General features: G+C 41.0%; 1 protein-coding gene and 1 pseudogene across 8 annotated transcripts in view; both read right to left on the bottom strand.

Annotated features, from left to right (window-relative positions):
- The window catches only part of ACACA (acetyl-CoA carboxylase alpha), a 342930-nt gene that overhangs the window by 56520 nt on the left and 264316 nt on the right, over positions 1-22094 (bottom strand). For all 8 annotated transcript variants that reach the window (XM_032163072.2, XM_032163071.2, XM_058446054.1 and 5 more), the window contains 4 exons: positions 20602-20871; positions 14528-14625; positions 9835-9955; positions 8403-8513 (listed from right to left, as the gene is read on the bottom strand). In XM_032163072.2, coding sequence (XP_032018963.1) covers positions 8403-8513; positions 9835-9955; positions 14528-14625; positions 20602-20871 — 600 coding nt within the window. The remainder of the gene's footprint in view (positions 1-8402; positions 8514-9834; positions 9956-14527; positions 14626-20601; positions 20872-22094) is intronic.
- Positions 1951-3014, bottom strand: LOC116474555 (high mobility group protein B1-like; annotated as a pseudogene).

Raw genomic sequence — 22094 nt, forward strand, 5'->3', positions numbered from 1 at the left:
TTAATTATTTTGTAGAGGGGGTCTTGCTTCTTGCTATATTGCCCAGCCTGGTCTTGAACTCCTGGCCTCAAGCCATCCTCCTTCCTCGGCCTTCCAAACTGCTTGGATTATAGGATTATCACGCCAACCTGATTTTCTACTTTAAAACGGGAAATGTATTATGCCTTCCATTTCACAAAGAGGAAACTAACATCTAAACAGATTAAAGCCCAAAGTTGCTTACCTAGTAAATGTCAGGGAGAAGAATAATCGAAAGTTGTTTTTTTTTTTTTTCTCTGAGATGGAGTTTTGCTGTTTTTGCCCAGGCTGGAGTGCAATGGTGCAATCTTGGCTCACTGCCACCTCTGCCTCCCAGGTTCAAGTGATTCTCCTGCCTCAGCCTCCTGAGTAGCTGGGATTACAGGTGTGTGCCACCACACCTGGCTAATTTTGTATTTTTAGTAGAGACAGGGCTTTACCATGTTGGCCAGGCTGGTCTCAAATCACTGACCTCAGGTGATCCGCCTGCCTCTGCCTCCCAAAGTGCTGGGATTACAGGCGTGAGCCACCATGCCTGGCCAAGTTTTTTTTTTTTTTTTTTAAATCTAAAGGTTCTGTAACTCCAAAAAGTTTGAGCACATTCATAATAGGTTGTCAAACATGATAATTTCTGAGTCTGTATTCAATGCCCCAAACAGGGTCTCAGAGCTTTCACTTTATCTAGAAGCTCTGGACTGGTACTTGCTGTAGGGTCTCCCAAATTCTTAGACTCCAAGCCACCATATATGCATGGGCTCTCTTAGAGTCAGAGACAACTTCTGTAGTGGAGGTCTGTGTGGTGATTCCACCCTGCAAGATCTCCAAACCAGAGCACTCAGGATTGCTGGCAGGTCACTAAGGCACACTAATAGAGTCAAACATAACCTGGTATAGTTTTCTACCAAATTTGAGGAATATCAAATGAAAAACAAACAAAACAATCCCCCCAAATGGGGCCAGATTTACCAATATTTTATGTGTGGGGAGGGAGCGCTTGAAAATTAGGAGATCTGTCCATTGTGCAATACTTTGAGAACTCATTCATAATGCTAAAGCAAGGATTACTCATAAAGGAAGCTAAAATGCCCTCTTTAGAAAGGAGAGTGATCCCATCTGGAGCTATGGGAGTACAGGGACTGTCTATTGTGAAAATAGGTAGTTGGGGACTTTTAAAAATGCAAATTGCTAGACTGATCCTTAGAGTGATTATGAGCTATTGTATCAACAAGTCCTTGGGGACTCTTGTAGACAGATGACTGACATATATACTACCCTGTCACGACCGAACATCATGCCTCTCACATTAATGGCTTTCCAAAGTGCGTTGATTGTTGTTAGATACATCTATTGGGAAAGTCAATACATGAATGTACTGCCACAGTGAGGACTGTCATCTAACATTTTCTTGAAGGAATTTTTGCCTTCAAAGAATCAGAAAGTATAGAGAATAATGTGTTTGTATTTCCTTTCCAGAACCAGGATAAGAAATTGCAATGAGAAGGAACCCTAAATGCAACTTAGAGAAGACTGTGGCAGTGCCAATGTTTTACCTATTTTGGCTCATTTAATTCTCACAACGACTCTGGTACACAGATACTATTATTATCCCCTCTTTTACAGTTAATAAAACTGTAACCCAGAGAAGTTAAATAAATTGCCCGAGGTCACACAACTAAGTAGGTGGTAGAGCCAAGAATTAAACCTAGGCAGCCTGGCTCTACCCTCTCCATGCTCATAACATCTTTTTTTTTTTTTTAAACTAATTTAAAAAATTGTAATTTACTTAGAAGCACTCAGAATGCCAGCAAAACAGCTGCAACTTTTTTTTTTTTTTTGCAATTACAGAGTGGTATTCAGTTAACAGAACAATTGTTTCATATAAGCTGCATCAGAGACAATTGAAAATGAAAAAACTACCATCCCCATATATATCTTACTTGTGCTGTGCACCAAAAAGAACCTGCTTAAAATTTTTATGCCAATTTACAACCCCCATACTGTACCAGGCAGGGTTAGTGGCTATGAAAATACCACCAGGACAGGGCTATCTAAAGACACATTTGGTAGTGTGTTAACTATACAAAAAAAGACACCATACAGTTTAAAAAATTCTTACATAGCCTTACATTTCAATTTTTTTCTTCAAAAGGAGTGAGTTGTATACAGGGGGGTTAAATGCTTTATAGACAAGGAAAAAATCAGTGCTAGAACCAACTTATTCATCATCATCTTCTTCTTCATTTTCCTCCTCCTCATCCTCTTCATCTTCCTCATCTTCCTTCTTTTTCTTGCTTTTTCAGCCTTGGCAACTCCCTTTTTTGCTGCATCAGGCTTTCCTTTAGCTCAATATGCAGCAGTATCCTTTTCGTATTTTTCCTTCAGCTTCGCAGCCTTCTTTTCATAAGGCTGCTTGTCATCTGCAGCAGTGTTATTCCACATCTCTCCCAGTTTCTTCGCAACATCACCAATGGACAGGCCAGGATGTTCTCCTTTGATTTTTGGGCGATACTCAGAATACAACAGGAAGAACGCTGAAGGAGGCCTCTTGGGTGCATTGGGATCCCTGAACTTCTTTTTTGTCTCCCCTTCAGGAGGGATATAGGTTTTCATTTCTCTTTCATAATGGGTCTTGTCTGCTTTTGCCATATCTTTAAATTTTCCCTTCTGTTTAGCAGACATGGTCCTCCACCTCTCTGAGCACTTCTTAGAAAACTGAGAAGTTGATTGAAGCATCTGGATGCTTCTTCTTATGCTCCTCCCAACAAGTTTGCACAAAAAATGCGTATGACAACATCTTGCCTCTAGGCTTCTTAGGATCTCCTTTGCCCATGTTTAGTTATTTTTCCACAGCGAGGCACAGAGTCACCCAGTGCCCGTCTGGTTCTCGCTTGCCCCGGCGCTGTCTCTATCGTAACCTCCTTAAGTTATGTGAAAGTTACAATGCTGCCCGCCCCACAGTGAGAGCTAAGTAATCTCTCCTTCCCTTCTTGAGCCTCCATGACTTTCACGTTGTGTGTCACAGAGTCAAGGCTGAGCATGGAGACTATACAGTGCAGGTCCTTGGTGTAACAGACAATTCCCACTCATGAGAGGAACTCTGGTACTGTGCCTAACAGAGTCAGCTATGACAACTTCACATTTCATACTGCACAGCTGCAGAAAAATACGTATATGAGAACCAGAGAGAAATGTAACTTACTTGCACCAAGTCTCAAAAGCAAGATTAGCAGAATTAGCCCCCTACCAAACTAACGGCCCTAGTCATACCCATCATATAATTTCTTTTTTCTTGGCAGATTCAGTGGAAATAGGGGCCTGATCTTGCTAAGGGGGATGAGAGTATAGGATATTTTTTTCTAAAAAAGAAGCAGAGCTTTAAAATACAAGAAAAGTCACATATCATCTCCTGGTGAATCTATCACCTGCATATCACTGCCTTTGGCATATAACTTACCTTCACAGGCAGTTAATGTCCAGAGGACAACCATAAACTGCATATTCTTATTTCTCTGGATAGAGAATGTGTTCTCTCTCCCCAAGTCTGGGGCAATGGATTGAGAGCTAGTAGGCTCCAGTACACATCAGTGTTCCTTTACAATACTAGTTCTTCCCAGCCTATCTGCCACCTAACAGTATGTTAAACATACTAATACTTTTACCAGGAAAGGGAGAAAAAAATAAAGTAAAAAGGAAACTGAGAGGAAGAGTGGTGGGGGGAGGGAAAGTAAATATGAACATCTCTGCAAATGTCCAGTGGCACATAGACTTAAGAGTTTATGACTCTGCAATCATCCCAGCTCCTTTAGGGTGCATCTTACCAGTTCCCCAAGTACACAGGTTACTGCCTTTGCCAGGCCAGCATGACTCCCTTCAAGCAGGGTAATTTGCCACACACATCAGGTCTGCCACGCAATGAGGCATTTTAAGGAATCTGTCACCCACAGCCTACAGTTCCTAGAGTCAGGATCTACTACCTTGAGTGACATGAAATAGCAAGCCCCTAGAAACTTCTCTTATTAATGTCATCATTCTCACAACATTTGGACAAACAGGAAAACGACCGGACCACCTTCTCTTAGGCTTTACAGACCACTAAGCAAAGAGGCCTGAGCTTCTTCAATGAAACTTAGGGACATGAAAGTTCATGTTCTCACCCTGATCTAATCTCTGTCAATGAAACTAAGTCACTTTCCCTTCTACTGTTTTTGTCTTCCTGTCTACAAAATATAGCCCTGATACCATTAGCCCATTCCAGAAGACAGCAAGGAACCAGACAGATATTCTTGACTGAATTTCAAGTAAACCCGCTTGGGCTGCTTCTAATCACCAGCCTATTGCCTTTAGTTCTAATGTCAAATGTGCTTAGTAACACTCAATAAAATCCAGATACTACATCTCATCTCAATTTGGGTAATATTTTGAATATTTTACAAATAACTGCAGGCAACAAAGCAAGACAGACATGGAAAGAAGATACACAAATGGTGAGTTCACAGGGGGAAAAGGATAAAAATACAAAGGTGGGAAGCACTTCCTGGTTTTGGAATAAAAGACACAGTGGCAAAGGATGGCGTCCATGAATAAAACATGTAAGTATAGAGAAAAACCACCAAAAGTAAAAAAACAGGAAAACACCAGAAAATATTTATTTTATATGAAGGTTACTACTGTTGGCTATAAAAAGAAATCCTTTAAAAAGTAAGAGTCTTTGGAAGCAAAAGATAGGAAGGTGTAAAGTAATTAAAAACAGGCTAATGACAGGCAACATCATGTGTACACTGAGATGGAGTATAGCCATAAAAGCCTAGCGCACACATGCAATGTATTAAGTTGAAAATGCATGTCTCTTCAGCTTCATATCTATTAAAGAAGAAACAATTTACAGGTTGCTGCATTATGGGAGTATGATATGTGGAGTGTCAACCTTTTCTCTTCAAACTGAACCATGTTAAGTAAAATCAATGATGGGGTTTAGGGGGTAGGGGAAGGAAGGGGAAAAGCAGGGAGGAAGAAAGTTTTTAAAAATCTCTGCCTCAGCAAAAGTTTTCATTAAAATTTTAGACAAACGATCCCTGTGTCCTTCTCCCTTGCTGCCTGGGGCTCCATGCTATTTCTATGCAAATAACAACCTCGTGGTTTATATCTTATTATTTCCACCGGAGCTGCAGTGACATGACCTGAGACGTGTAAGAGGTGGGGGTGGGGGGCAGAGGAGGGGAGTTGGAGAGAAGAGAGAAAGAGGGGGGGGAGAGAGAGAGAGGGTGTTCACTCAAGTGTGAAAAAATATTGTCAGGAGTGAGCATCAAGAACAAAAAAAAAAAAAAATTGCAGGGATAACGTGTTTATTTCAGTCCCCCCCAAAACCCTCCAACCCCCCCTTCCTGCAAACCAGCACCTTTTAAAATTCATTGGGCATCAGGCGATCAGGCACAATCCATCTGCTTTCACTTTATCATTTGCATTTCATGCCTCCTGGCTTTTGATGTGCTGATACTTTGATGCAGTCAGGAGACGCGCATTATCATTATTTCAATTTTCAAAGGGGTCAACGGGATCGGCACTTGCACACACAAGATTTTCTTCCCCTACAACCTCTGAACACCCCCACTCCTTATTCTTCACCCCAATGTTTAACATAAAGGATGAAGACTCCAAAAGATGGGGGTCAAATATTTACAGTCTAAGACTGTATATAAGCTTGCATATGCCTCCTACATTTCCACTTTACATAGGTACATACTATAAGCAAAATGGCCAAGGCTTAAGAAAGGAGGCTCTATAATGTTTCAAAAACACAAAGACTTTCTCACACATGGACACACAGGGCGGCACACAGACAGAGAAAGAGGGGGATCTATACGCAAAACACAGACACAAAGAGACAGAAAGATCAGCACCCACACAGAAAGAGACATGCACTCAGGGTGACTTGCACACACCCAGAGTACACAATACAGAGAGATACCTACAGAAAGGCAAACAGAGATGAAGAAAAACACCAGCACACAAAAAGACAACACGCAGAAGGAGTGAGTCAGAGGAAGCCATCTGAGCATAGTAGTTTCCTTTTTCATACCTTATAGGCAAAGGGGCTGATAGGACATTCTGAACAAATTTGCATGAAATCAAGGCGTCTTCAGCAGCACAGCTCTATACTTAAGAGGAGCTGACATGAAGATAGTGAAGCAGGCAGAGCAACATTAGGTAACCTCTGTATCTGATCACTCCCCTTCAGCTAAAAACAATCATGTCCTTTTGGAAGTGAGCATTGTTTGGTAAGTTAAAGCTATAGCTTTATTTGTCTTTCATCCCGTAACTAAGCTTTTCTTTTAACAAGCAGCCCTGTAAGCTATGAAGGTGAATATAATGAATTTGATTAGAACAATTCGATCAGATTTTAAGAAATCAATCTCTAATGTTTCTTCATGGCACAAATGAAATTCAACTAGCAAGTTTTCAAGCAAAACAAAACCAAAAACCCAACATCTGCTTTTTGTAATATTCTTTGTATATAATATAGTATCAGGGCGGGGGGAGAAAGAAACTCAATATAAGAAGATATATTTCAGAAATTAGCTCTCTGACTGGGTATGGTAACATCATGGAAATATAGGTTTTTTTAAGTACCATTATCTATGAGAACAGAATTTTTAAAATCTTTCAAAAATTCTGTTCTCATAGATAATGGTACCTAAAATTATCTTCAGCATTCATCAATATCTCATCCTAAGAAGGTATCCAAAAGAGCAACTTAAAAAAAACAACAACCTTAAGACTCTCAGCAGTTTCTCCCACTGCAATAATAATCTTCAGCAGTCGTGGCTCACAACCTTCATTTCCAGGCTACTCTCCAAAAAGGGAGGAAGACAGCCAAGTTCGCCACTGTTAGCACGGCCGTGCCTTTCCTTGATGAGAAAAGCAGGCCCAGAGGAGGATACAGAGTTCATATGAATGCACAGAGCAAGCTGATCGCATCAAATGAATCCTCTAATTTCTGACATCCACAAAATCTAATTAAACCAATGGAATTATCAACTTTTTCCTAAATGGGAATGACAGAACACTTAATTCTTACCCTTACACTTCAAAGTCAAGACTTGATAAAAAGTTCCTGCAAGTGGAGTAAACATAATATCTGATACAATTTAGTATGTGTATTAACTCCATAAGCTCAATTACCAAATCATGTTAGAGAGAGGAATGGGAAACTGAAATTTGAATGTGGGCCAACACTTTTTGCCAAGAACTAGGTACTCTTTTTTTTTTTTTTTAAGAGATGGGGTCTTACTATGTTGTCCAGGCTGGATTCAAACTCCTGGGTTCAAGCTATCCTCCTGCTTCAGCCTCCTGAGTAGCTGGGAATCTAGGCATGCCCAGTAGAACTAGGTACTTTTACTTATGTTTTCTCATTTGAGCTCCACATTATTTAAAGGTTTAAATTATTATCCCCCTTTGACAGATAAGAAAGCTGAGGAGCTGAGAGGTTATATAAGTTGTACAAGGGCAGTCAGTCTCAGACCATTCCATTACATTTTTCTGGCCCTGAAGAGAAAATAATTTTCCTATGCTTGCAAAGATGTCAGAACTGCACTGTCCTTGATATATTCAAGTATTCTTAGATAGTTTTCACTCTTTCGAGCAGTGACCTTGCCATCCATTTTTTTCCCCTTTGGAAAAGCCCTTGTGAAGTTGGATTAAAAAGGCGCAAACCTTTCTTTGGAAGGGAAGATAAATCTTTATGCATACTCTTTCCCAGTAATCCATCCATGCATCCATCCACCCATCTTCCCACACAATATTTGCCAAATATTTCTTCTATGTACAAGAGACCACCATCAGTGCCCTTTTCGAGAGGTGTATTTACAGATTTCACAAAATCATTAAAACTTAATAGTCTCAACACCTAGGCCGGTACCTAATCCATGATGTAGGCCTGAAATGGGAACTAGCACAGCTGGAATCAGAGACAGCTCAATGTGTGAGTACAGATGTCCTCACATCTTTTACTAATAGATTAAGAAAAAGAGAGGAGAGGTGGGACAGAACAGAAGCGTTCAATTAATTCTGTCTTTCTACAACGACACTAAAACATAAGCGCTTTGGAGCAGCGGTTTTATATGGTTTGTTCACTAACATATACACAGGGCTTGGAACAGTGCCTAGAAAACAGTAAGTACTCAAAATAGTTGATAAATGAAATGAATGAATGAATGAATAAAAAGGCAAGCAAGTCAATGGGCAGAAAAGATGGAGGGAGAGGGGAAGAGATAGTCTGAGGAAGGCATGGATTGAACTGCTTCCTTCCAATCAGGATCTTGAATTAAGAATTCACACAATAATCTTCAATCAGCTATGCATACTTCTTCAAAACCCTAGAAACTTACTTTGTTGAGGGCTCCAGCTCCTGTTAGAATTAAGTGAGAATTCTCAACCTGGATGGTTCTCTGTCCCAGCCGGACAAGGTAAGCCCCAATCCCAATGGCCCGGCACGTCACCTTAAAAAAGAATAAATTCTACATGTCACATATTTATGTCCTCTCTGAAGCTATAAGAACTAAGGCATAGATAAGTAAAATCCAAATTAACAGAAATAAACATTGCTTTTTATGAAGTCTGTTTGATTGATAACAACACACACACACACACAAATTTCGTGGTCAAAGAAAAGAAAATACAGTGATGCAAAATTCAGGCTGGGTGCAATGGCTCATGCCTATCATCCTAGCACTTTAGGAGTCTGAGGTGGGCAGATCGCTTGAGCCCAGGAGTTCAAGACTACCTTGGGGCCGGGCGAGGCAGCTCACACCTGTAATCCTGGCACTTTGGAAGGCTGAGGCCAGCGAATTACTTGAGGTCAGGAGTTCAAGACCAGCCTGGCCAACATGGTGAAACCCTGTCTCTAGCAAAAATACAAAAATTATCTGGGCGTCGTGGCACGTGCCTGTAATCCCAGCTACATGGGAGGCCAAGGCAGGAAAACCACTTGAACCTGGGAGGTGGAGATCACGCCACTGCATTCCATCCTGGGCAACAGAGTGAGACTCTGTCTCAAAAAAAAAAAAACACCTACTTGGGCAACATAGTGAGACCCCCATCACTACAAAAAATTTAAAAATTAGTTGGAGGTGGTGGCACATGCCTATAGTCCTAGCTACCTGGAAGCTGAGGTAGGAGGATCACTTGAGCCCAGGGGGTAAAGGCTGCAGTGAGCTATGATTGCACCACTGTACTCTAGCCTGGGTGATAGAATAAGACCCTGTCTCTTAAAAAAAAGAAAGAGGGGCCAGGTGTGGTGGCTCATGCCGGTAATCCCAGCACTTTTGGAGGCTGAGGCGGGTGGATCACGAGGTCAAGAGATTGAGACCATCCTGGCCAACGTGGTGAAACCCCGTCTCTATGAAAAATACGAAAATTAGCTGGGCGTGGTGGCACGTGCCTGTAGCCCCAGCTACTCAGGAGGCTGAGGCAGGAAAATTGCTTGAACGTGGGAGGCGGAGGTTGCAGTGAGCTGAGATCGTGCCACTGCACTCCAGCCTGGTGACAGGGCGAGACTCCGTCTCTAAAAAAAAAAAAAAAAAAGAAAGAAAATAAAAAGAAGTTAAACTAAAAGCTAAAACAAAGTGCTGGGTTTATCTGAAAAATTCAGTTATTTATATTATCCTATCTTCCTATTATCACGTGTGATTAAAATAAAATTATAGACATACAATCTTCAAGAAATGCTCTCATTTGGGACTGCATAGCAGTGATAAGAGAAAAAATAAACCTAGCCACACAGCCAGCTCTTCAAAAATTTCACATTCTGGAAAGATTTACCAGGCTGATGGTAATGATCTCATTATAGGCCAATGAGGATTCTCCAGCAATCATTCCAGAACCTCGAAGGTTCTCGGGTCCAATTCCCTCTTCTTTCCCAATAATATCTGTTATCTTGTACCTATTGGATATGGCCATGTCAAATTATGAATGTTAAACACAGTAACAACAAGCCATTAAAAGAATAATCACCATTAAAAGGCTACTAAAAGTGTATTGAAAGCTTATATTTAATACCAGGGCTTTATGTGCTTCCTTTTATACTCTTCATTCATATGTCTTTCCTTCTTAGCTAGGTGCCTATTTTAACCTGGAAGGAACATGGTTTAATAGAAAGAGTAAAATCTGGAATTAAGCAGATAGACTTTTTTTTTTTTTTTTTTTTTTTTGAGGCGGAGTCTTGCTCTATTGGCAGGCTGGAGTGCAGTGGTGCAATCTCGGCTCACTGCAAGCTCCGTCTCCCGGGTTCATGCCATTCTCCTGCCTCAGCCTCCCGAGTAGCTGGGACTACAGGCGCCCACCACCACGCCCGGCTAATTTTTGTATTTTTAGTAGAGACAGGGTTTCATCATGTTAGCCAGGATGGTCTCAATCTCCTGAGCACGTGATCCACCTGCCTCAGCCTCCCAAAGTGCTGGGATTACAGGCGTGAGCCACCGTGCCCCGCCTAATTTTTGTTTTTTTAGTAGAGACGGGGTTTCACCATGTTGGCCAGGATGGTCTCGATCTCTTGACCTTGTGATCCACCCGCCTTGGCCTCCCAAAGAGCTGGGATTACAGGTGTGAGCCACCACGCCCGGCCAAGCAGATAGATTTAAATCCTTGCTCTGATACACACAGGAGTGTGACTCTAGAAATAATAATAACTTCTACAAAATGGGAATAATAGTATCTACCTCTAAGGGTTGACAAGAAAGTTAAACTAAAGCAAACAAGGAAAAGGTTTGACGTTATAGATGGCCCTCAGATTTTAGATGCCCTCTCTTATTTTCTAGAACAAGTTTCTTAAAAGCAAGGTCAATGTATATCTCTATAATGAGCAATAGGCATCATATCAACAATTTTAGACAATTTTACGTAGGAAGAGAATATCCAAACAGAGTGGTAATGCTCAGCTTAGTTTCTCAAGTCAAAAATCCTCTTCTAAGGTAGGATGAAGCAAAGGTCAAAATACTGAACTCCCATTCGTGCTCCTTCATAAATATCAAGTATATACACAAGGGTCCCTGGATATGTCCTCTGGAGGGGCAGGTGGAATGTGTGTAGAAGTGAAATGCTGACCAAGTTGTCCAGGAAACATCCTGTGGATCTAGTGGGAGTCACTCATCTGTCTTCCTGGCAGGGGATTAGGAGTGATAGCTGATAATGGGAAATGGGAGATGGGGAATGCAACTAATAAAAGAAAGGAAAAATACAAAGTTGGAAGTAGAGATGGGCATATATTATTTATTGTTCCACGTGTACCCAGAAGGCTTGGCAGTGGGCACAGTTTTATAAATTGAAATAATAAATAAGTACCCCATAGTGGCTCTTAAAATACTTCCTCCTGCCCCCATATTTTCCCACTCCCTTCATTTCCAGCCCTCCATCAATTCTTTTTCTTTGCCCTTGCTGTTGGTCTGTGACTTTGCATCTCCGCTTCCCAGATTCTGCTGCCTTTCTATTTTTAGCCTCTCCTAATATCCAATAATTTCCCAGTTCTTCCTTTTGTTCTGTATCTAGACTCTATCCTAAAGTTATGTCAGAAATGAAGCTACTGTCCCTTAAGGGGGTTAATTAACTACATTAATTGTATATGTGTGTGTGTGCCTGTTTGTATAAGGTCCATATAGTTGTAAATATTCCAGGACCCAGCCAGACTTGCCTGTAACAAACTCAATATTCATAGATTCCAGAAATGAAGAGTTAAAAAATATCACAGGGGAATATCCCATTCAGAGTAGCAAGAAAAAATGCAAAATATTTAGAAATAAGCATGAAGAAATTGGCAGAATCTCACCATAACTATATTGTGTCCCAGGGCACCGTGATGAACTCCCAGAAGCACTATAAGATATTTTAAATTTTTGAGAGAAGCACTATTATAGGTGGTATCTGTGACCCTATGTGAACTATTAGCTTTAGATAGTTCATAGTAGTTCACAGTTTAACGTTAGAATAGTGCTACATTCCTTTTGAAAATGTCCTGTCTTGGCCGGGTGCGGTGGCTCACGCTTGTAATCCCAGCACTTTGGGAGGCCAAGGCGGGCGGATCACGAGGTCAGGAGATCGAGACCACGATGAAACCCCGTCTCTACTAAAAATACAAAAAAAAAAAATTAGCCGGGCGTGGTGGCGGGCGCCTGTAGTCCCAGCTACTCGGAGAGGCTGAGGCAGGAGAATGGCGTGAACCCGGGAGGCAGAGCTTGCAGTGAGCCGAGATTGTGCCACTGCACTCCAGCCTGGGCGACAGAGCGAGACTCCATCTCAAAAAAAAAAAAAAAAAAAAAAAAAGAATATGTCCTGTCTTTGCAAGCTAGATTTTTGAAGATTCTGTGAAAACTCAATGAAGAACAATAAATGTGGATGGCTATATCCAAGCTGATTCCAAGGTTTGAGATGTTATGCAGATACAAATATCTCATTAGTAACTGTAATTATTTAAGAATAATTTTTTCAATTTATGTATATAATTTTTTCAAATGATTATTAAGTTCTTAGGACACAAATACTTATTGTTTAACTACCTAATAAGCAGAAATATTAAGTATATCTTATAGCCTAGGGGGTGCTATGAAAAAATTACTGAGACACTAAGGATGCCATGAACCAAGAAAGTTTGGGAACCTCTGGCAAGACCTATATGAAGAAAACTACAAAACGTAAAAACAAAACAACAACACAAAAACACTCATATAAATGGAAAAACATACCGTTTCTTTTTGGGGAAAGTTAGTATTATGAAGATGTCAGTTCTTAAATTAATGTGTAAACTCAATGCAATCTGAATCAAAATCATTATGGAAACTTTTTTGGAATTAGAAAAACATGAGCCTCTAGCCAAACACAGTGGCTTGCCCCTGTAATCCCAGCTACTTGAGAGGTTGAGGTGGGAGGATTATTTGAGGTCAGGAGTTCGAGACCAGCCTGGGGAACCTAGCAAGACTCTATCTCTAAAATTAAAAAAATAATTAGCTGGGCATGATGGCACCTGTCTATAGTCCCACTACTTGGGAGGCTGACATGGGACAATCTCTGAAGCTCAGGAGTTTGAGGGTTTAGTGACCTATGATCACACCACTGCATCCCAGCCTGGGCAACAGAGTGAAACCCTGTCTCTAAAAACAAAAACCCTCTATATTAAAAAAAGCAAAAGTAGCCAATAATACTTGAGGAAAAATTAAAAATGTGAGAAAACTTGCCTCACTAGAATAGTTTAAATAGTGTGGTATTAGCCCAAGAGTAGACAGACAGAACAAAAAAACACAAAAGAGTAAATTTTCAGTAAATAGTATTAGGGCAATTAACTTTTTTTTTTTCTTTTTTTTGAGATAGAATCTTGTTCTGTCATCCAGGCTGGAGTGCAGTGGTGTCATCTTGGCTCACTGCAACCTCCACCTCCCGGGTTCAAGCGATTCTCCTGCCTCAGCCTCCCAAGTAGCTGGGACTACAGGCATGCGCCACGAGGCCTGGCTAATTTGTGTATTTTTAGTAGGGATGGGGTTTCTCCATGTTGGCCAGGCTGATCTCGCACTCCTGACCTGAAGTGATCTGCCTGCTTTGGCCTCCCAAAGTGCTGGGATTACAGGTGTGAAACACCGCGCCCGGCCGAGCAATTAACATTCTTAAAAATACTTGCAGATAGATTATATAAAAACGTTCAACTTCACTGGGAGTCAAAAATACAAGTTAAAATAACAATTGCCATTTTTATTCCATTTTATTAATTGACAATAATCAATGTTGGCAAGGGTGAAGAAAAATTAAAGAGGGAAACAAATCCTATTCTATACTGCTGACAGAAATGCAAATCTTGGGAAGGCAATTTAAAATTATTTTTTAAAACCCTTAAAAATTGACTTTTTGACCTGCAATTTCACTTCTAGAAATTAACTAAAAAGGGATGATCAGAGCTTTTAATTCCTAAAAGTTTATATGAAACTTATATAAATGTCCCTTAAGGGAGTTCAGCCCAGGGATGTGAAAAATTAGAAACAGTCTGAATGTTCAAATATATTTATTATAATAAAATACTACGTAGCCATTAAGCATCATATTCTTAAATAATGTTTTAAGAACACATGAAATTTCCCCAAAAAGTTTTTAGTGAAAAGGATAAATTATAAAAGAAATTCTTGTTATAATCTCAATCACATAGAAAAAAGATATGTCTATAGAAAAGACAGCAAGAGTATAACATAAATTCATAATTGTGGCATGAAGGTGGGATTGTGGCTAATTTTTTTTTCTTCATAATTGTTTACATGTTTCAGTTTTTCTAAAATGAATTAAGTATTAGACATTTAAAAACTTCAATCAATAACCCAAGGTTCTTCAGCAAATAAGTGGTAGAGCTGGATATAAACCTAAGATATCTAGATTATGTCATCTTCAATGTTCTTCAAGGTTCTGAACAGCTGTACAATATGGAAAAAAATACCATATTCTCCTTTCTTTAGTCATGACCAAATTATTCCAATATATATATACCTACCTGGATTCTCCTTCATCCTCCACGTGTTCACAATGGACAGAGTTGAGAGCACTGACTCTCTTATAATCTTGAGGGGTCAGATATAAATACCTGTATCCCTGTGAAGCACAAATAGTTTTTAACTCATTATTTGCCATTGTCATATAATCAGAAGATACAGCAAAGCATACATAATGAAGCTTGTTCCACAGCTAGCTTTAAATTGCCACATCACTTCTTAGGTTTACTGTCTAATAGAACACTAGCACAGACAGTCCTCCTTTGAAAGATGGAAGTGCCTATTTTTTCAGTCACTAACTGTCCTTGAAACAAGATACCTTATAGCTGCAATTCCAAGTATATTCCATTCATTTCATTTTCTTTCTTTTCTTTTCTTTTCTTTTTGAGACGGAGTCTTGCTCTGTCGCCCAGGCTGGAGTGCAGTGGCGCGATCTCGGCTCACTGCAAGTTCCGCCTCCCAGGTTCACGCCATTCTCCTGCCTCAGCCTCCCAAGTAGCTGGGACTACAGGCACCCACCACCTCGCCTGGCTAATTTTTTGTATTTTTAGTAGAGACAGGGTTTCACCGTGTTAGCCAGGATGGTCTCAATCTCCTGACCTCACGATTCGCCCGCCTCGGCCTCCCAAAGTGCTGGGATTAAAGGCGTGAGCCACTGCTCCTGGCCTCATTTCATTTTCAACAGGGTTAAAGGGTCATTTTCTGATCTTTAGTGACATCTCTATTAAAGATATCAACATGTTATAAAAGAATTGTGTGAATTACTATTTTTTACTCTCTCAAATCCACAGGATCATCAAAATAAATATAAGCAAGGGATAACAGAGAACCACAAATCTAGGAGATTCGATATTAAAATCAGAAGTCTATACAGTGCTAATAGTGAACACTGAACTCATTTTTTGTTTTTTCAATAAACAACTCCTAATGCCCATTTACATTTAAACAATTATATCAACATTTCATAATTGATTTATATGTATCTATACACACAGCCACATACAAAGTAGAGTTACATGGTATATGTGTTTAACTTAAGTGAATTAGTCACTCAGTCAAAAAAATAAGTAAACACAGGGAAGCATTTTAAATACTATGAGAAATTATGCCCACCATTTAATTCAATAAATGTATGTCCCACAGCGAGCACAACATGGAAAAGACATAAATCTGCAATTCGTCTTGCATGATTTGTGTCGAGAATGCCTGATAGCACTGAGTGTCATTAGTATGTCAGTCAGTACACATTTACTGAGTGCCTATTATGTACAAGGTATTATTCCAGGCACTGGAAAAACAGGAATTAACAAAAATAGACAAGAATTCCTACCCTTATGAAACATACCTCCTACTGGGAAAGTCAGGAAATACACAAAATAAGTGAATGGGAATAATGTTTACGGAAAACAAAATGAAAGAGAAGGTAGACAGTCGAACTTTTAGGAAAAATAGCCAAGGAAAGCCTCATTGAAAAGTGTCATTTGAGTAAAGACCTAAAGGAGCTGAGGCTATGAGACATGAAGATATCTGAAGAAAAAGCATTCTAGGTAGAAGGAACAGCAAGTACAAATGCACTGAGGCATGATGTGCTTCGCAGGTTTAAGAAAGCAGAGTCGGGTAGAGCCAATGTGTGGAATGGTTGGGGGAGGCTGTAGCAAGAAATGAGGGCAGAGTGGTACTGGAAAGCCAATCTATGTAAGGCCTTCTAGGCAACTATATGATCTTTGGCTTTTACTTGAATGAATTGGGAAGCTATTAAAGGGTTTTAAGCAGAGAAAAATTTTGTGATCTGATTTATGTCTTAACTAGATAATTCTATCTTTTTTTTTTTTTTTTTTTTTTTTGAGCAGAGTCTCCTTCTGTCACCCAGGCAGGAGTGCAGTGGTGCGATCTGGACTCACTGCAACCTCTGCCTCCTGGGCTAAAGTAATTCTCCCACCTCAGCATCCCAAGTAGCTGGGATTACAGGCATCCGTCAGTCACAATGCCCAGCTAATTTTTATATTTTTAGCAGAGAGAGGGTTTCACCATGTTGGCCAGGCTGTTCTCGAGCTCCTGACCTCAAGTTGATCCGTCTGCCTCAGCCTCCCAAAGTGCTGGGATTACAGGCATGAGCATGAGCTACCACACATGGCCTCATTCTACATTCTGTTGAGAACAGACCTTGGGTGGGGCTGGGAGCAAGGCCAGAGGCAGGAAGACCAATTAGGAGGGTACTGCAATATGCAGGTAAGAAGAGTTAGACTACTGGACTACTGCTACTGCTAGTAAGTAGCAGTGGAATTGGTTAGAAGTACTCAGATTCTGGATATATTTTAAGGTAGGGATGTAAACATGATTCACTGTTTAGATAGATGAATGGGGTGTGGAAGTGAATGTGGGGTGTGCAAGAAAGACAGAAGTCAAGAATAACTCCAAGGTCTTTTACTTGAACAAATGAAACAATAGAGGTACCATCTGTTGAGACGGAAGACAGTGGGAAGAACACATTAAAGGAAGATTACAAGCTACAATTTAGTCAGACATTTAGGCAGATGTAAGTAGAGATGTTGAGTCTGGATATATGAATCTTATGTTCAGGGGTAAGATATAAATTTGGAAGTCTATCAGCTTGTACATGAAACTTAAAGCTTTAAAAGACTGGATGAGGCTGGGTGTGGTGGTTCACACCTCTAATTCCTGCACTTTGGGAGGCCAAGATGGGCGGATCACTTTGAGCTCAGGAATTCGAGACCAGCCTGGGCAACGTGGGGAAACCCCATCTCTACAAAAAACAAAAAAATTAGCTGGGCATGCTGGTGCATGGCTGTAGTCCCAGTTACTCAGGAGGGTGAGGCTGGAAAATTGCTTCAACCCAGGAGGCAGAGGTTGCAGTGAGCCATAACTGCACCACTGCACTCCAGCCTGGGCAACAGAGCGAGACCCTGTCTCAAAAAAACAAAACAAAACAAAAAAACAGGATGAGATCACCAAGGGAAGGTGAATAGGAAAAGAGGAGTAGTCCAGGGACCAAGCCCTTGAATCATTTTTTTCCTTCTACCCTACTTTCTATATTGGCTGTCTTGCCAAACCACCAGGTGAGAGGGCATTGGGTCCTAGTGGGGTTGAGAATGGGGAGTCCAGAACTTCTTGGTCCTGCTGCAGCCTCTGTGCTCCTGCCATGTCTCCATTCACACTTTTTTATAATTAAAAAAACTGGCGAGGCACAGTGGCTAATGCCTATAATCTCAGCACTTGGGGAGGCCCAGGTGGGAGGATCACTTGAGGCCAGGAGTTTGAGACAAGTCTGGGCAACATAGCAAAACCTTGTCTTTATGAAAAATAAAAAAACTTAGGTGGGTGTAGTGGTGTGCGCCTGTAGTCCCAGCTACTTGAGAGGTGGAGGTGGGAGGATCACTTGAGCCCAGGAGTTGGCAGATGCAGTAGGCTATGAATGTGCCACTGCACTCCAGCCTGGGTGACAGAGCTAGACCCTGTCTCTTGAAAAAAAAAAAGAGATAAAATTAATATAACATAAAATTTAACATTTTGGTTTTTAAAGTTTTTTTTGAGTCTCACTCTGTCGCCCAGGCTGCGTGCAATGGCGCAATCCCGGCTCACTGCAACCTCCGCCTCCTGCATTCAAGCAATTCTCATGCCTCTCTACCTCCCGAATAGCTGAGATTACAGACATGTGCTACCATGACCAGCGAATTTTTTATATTTTAGTAGAGATGGTATTTCGCTATGCTAGCCAGGCTGATCTCGAACTCCTGTACTCAAGTGATCTGCCTGCGTCGGCCTCCCAAAGTGCTGGGTTACTGCATCCAGCCAAAATTCACCATTTTGAAATGTATAACTCAGTAGATTTTAGTATATTCAGATGTTGTGCAACCATTACCACTAATTCCAGAATATTTTCATCAGCCCCAGAAAAACCCCTGTACTGGATCAATTCCCATATTTTAATAAAATTTTTCTATGAACTTTATTGAAATATAATTTACATGCAATAAAATTCATCAGTTTTAAGTGTTATAATTTGATGAGTTATGACAAATGTATGTACTTAGGTAGCCACCACCACAATCAAAATATAGAATATTTCCATAATCTCCTGAAATACTCTTACATTTAAAGATGTGAAAGGTAGCAAAGGAAACTGAGAGAGAGGAGCCAGGAATGCAGGAAGATAATAAGACTTTGGGCTCTTGGAAGCCAACACAAGAAAGTATTTCAAGGATGAAGGAATTACCAACTGTGTCAAATGCTAATGCTATTGTCAAATAACTAAGGTGAGGACTGAGAATTCACCATAGAATTCGGTAATATGGGATCACTGGTGACCCTGACAAAAGCAGCTTCAGTGGAATGGTAAGGGTGCAAGCTCAAGTGAAGTGGGTTCAAGAGGGAATGGGAGAAGAACATCTGGAGACAGCAAGAACAACTCCTTTAAAAAAATTTTCCTGTAAAGGGAAGGAGGGGAGGGATAGTGACTGGAGGGGTGTTTGTATGCTAAAAGGGCTGATACAGTACAGAGGGAAAAAGTGCTGATGCACAAAAGAGCAGGAAGAAGTGTTGATCATACACTTAAGTTAGCAAGAAAGGAGATCAAGTGTACAAGAGGAGGGATTGGCTTTAGACAGAAATAGGAACTGTTCAAAGTGTAGAAGAGAAGGTGAAGAGTAAGGGCACAATAGATGCAGGACATGGGAGCTTGTAGAAGCTCTCTTCTCATTGTTTCCCTTTTCTTGAAAATTGGGAAGCAAGGTCTGATGATATCAGCTAAGAGTGGGGAGAGGGAAGTGGGTGTTAGAGGTTTGAGGGGAGAGATGTGAAACCGTCATCCAGGAGGTTGCTAAGCTTGAATTTAAAGTAAGATCAGTCAACAGAACTGTTTTTTTCTCCATCAAAGTTCAGCTGGGCAGGTGCAGGCATGGGAGCAGAATGGAAAGAGTTGGATTTAAACACTCTGTAAAAGCACAGAGTAAGCAGAGTGAAGAGAGAAGCAAGTTGAAGCAAGTTCAGAGAGAAAGTTGAAGGTGCAGAAAAGATGGTGATTATAATGATTAATCAAGGACTGACCTTGGAGTTTAAGCCAGATAGGAATGAAATGAGGTGTAAGGAGGGAGTGAAGAACAGAAGAAAGGTGGGAGGATAAACAGGTGAGTTCAACTCAATGGTACTGATGATTTCAAAGGATTGCTGGACTAGAGAGAGGGAGCTGGAAAGAGAGGATGGAGGGGGTAGCAAAGAAAGAGATACTTGAAATTGAGATTATGGGGAATGAGAGGCTGAGCTAGGGTATAGGATAGAACCACTAGAAGAAAAGAAGTCAAGGATCCAAGAGGCCAGATTATGGGAAGGATCATCTATGTGGATATAGCAATCACCAAGAATTACCACATGACTAGTAGTAATGGACGGAGTGACAATGTGCCAGGAATTAAAAGATGCAAAGAATGAGAGGGAGTGACCAAAGGATCAGGAAACACAAGGAGCAGTGAGGGTATGGCACAGTCTGATGACATGAGATTCAAAGATGGGGTTTTTTCAGAGAGAAGCGAGAGGTGTCTGGAAGCAGCAATGAGGATCAAGGAGGACAGTATTCCCCTTCCAGGCTCAGTGGTACAAAAGAAAGACAGAAATCAGTCAGTACTTCAGAGGGCTACAGGGGAAGCAATATCTTTAGAGGAGAGACAGATCTCAAGGTGAACAAGGAGGCTGGAGCAGAAGGTGAGGAGGTAAGGGATTTTGTTGATGATTGACCATAAATCCTGGAAGCCACAATGAAATAGTTTAAAGATACCTATTTTTGATTTAGCATGTCACACTAAATACATACCTACTATTTCATCTCGTGCTCAACCAAAGAAACAGCAACCCGTTTTATAGATGGAAGAAAAACCAAGTGAACATATTGAGAAATAATTTGTCTCTAATATGGTGTCTTAAGGAATTTTCATAATTTTGTTTATATTTAATTTTTACCACAAGTGGTGATTTTTGAACTTAAACCTCTACCCTTCCCCCACCTCTCCACACATGTAGCATAACCACATAGCACCTTGAAGCACTACATGTTCTTAGTGTGTACCTTGTAAGGATCCTCAGGATCTACCCAGGCCACATGAAACATATGACGAATTTCTTCTGCCAGTCCGATTCTTGCTCCACTGTTGGCTGATACATAGATGCGTGGAATACCTTCTGCCCTAGCAAGTTCAGAAGCTCTGAGAAATAACAAATCCTCTTGAGGCCCAAAGGACCCAATTCGGTATGTGATGTCATTGCCAATAACAATGATATCTCGGCCTTCTGGATATTCAGGACTTTTAAAGGTCATTTTCCAAGCTACCATGCCAATCTGGAAAGGCATAAACAAATGAATGAACAGAAGTTTCTTACAGGCAGAATTTTTTTCAGGTTCCTTGAAGGTATCAGAGTATACCTAGGCACAGCCATTATATAAAGATACACATTGCTAAAGAGCCAAACTCCCTGTGGGAAACTACAAAAGACATTCTAGTATACTGCTAGATTATGCTGAGAACAGCTGGTCTACTGTGTATTTCAAAACTGTCTCAATTCCTTCTTTGGGCCTGCTCAAAGAAGAGAGAAAAGCCAAAATTTAAATGCACTCAGGATACATGTGGAAGAATGCCATGGCACTGTTGATTAAATCTACATTTCTCATTTCACTGCCGTATATACTGAGACACTGATATGGTTTGGATGTCTGTCCTCTCTAAATCTCATGTTGATATATGATCCCTAACATTAGAGGTGGGGCCTGGTGTGGGGTGTTTGGGTCATGGCGTGGATCCCTCATGAATGGCTTGGTGCTCCCCTCTGATCTGAGTTCATGCTAGATCTGGTTGTTTGAAAGAGTGTGGCCTTTTGTGGGTGAAAGCAAGCACAAAGAGAGTGCTATGAATGCCTTGGGCACACTACAAGAGTACAAGGTGGTGGGTTGCTGCCTGCCCATGGATATCAGGACTTGACCACCATGGGGTGCTGTCATCCAGTGCTAGTGAGACATTGGCACCTGGCATCACACACAGGCCTACTCCACCCAGATCATGAAGGTGGAGACTGCGGCCAGCGAGTGCTGCCAGCTGGCGGTCAAACAGTTCCATGACTCCGAGATCAAGTTCCCACTGCCCCATGGGGTCCTGCATGGTTAGCATAAGCCATACTTCACCACCAAGAGGCCCAACACCTTCTTCTAGGTGCAGGGCCCTCTCACCCAGGTGTGGCTTAAATTAACTCAAGAATGTCACGGTGCTAAAAAAAAAAAAAAAAAAAAAAGAGTGTGGCACCTTGCCCCCCACCTCTCTCTTGCTCCCTCTCACCTCTCTCTTGCTCCCTCTCTCACCATGTAATGTGCTGGGTCCCCCTTCACCTTCCTCCAAGATCATAAGCTTCCTGAGACCCTTAGCAGAAGCCCAACAAATGCAGTTGCCATGCTTATAGAGCCTGCAGAACCATGAGCCAAAAATAAACATTTTTTCTTTATAAATTATCCAGCCTCAGGTATTCCTTTACAGCAACACAAATGGACTATCACAGACACTATTTCCATCTTTT

The sequence above is a fragment of the Hylobates moloch genome, unplaced genomic scaffold (genome assembly GCF_009828535.3).
Source record: "Hylobates moloch isolate HMO894 unplaced genomic scaffold, HMol_V3 SCAFFOLD_10, whole genome shotgun sequence".
In the NCBI taxonomy this organism is placed as follows: Eukaryota; Metazoa; Chordata; class Mammalia; order Primates; family Hylobatidae; genus Hylobates; species Hylobates moloch.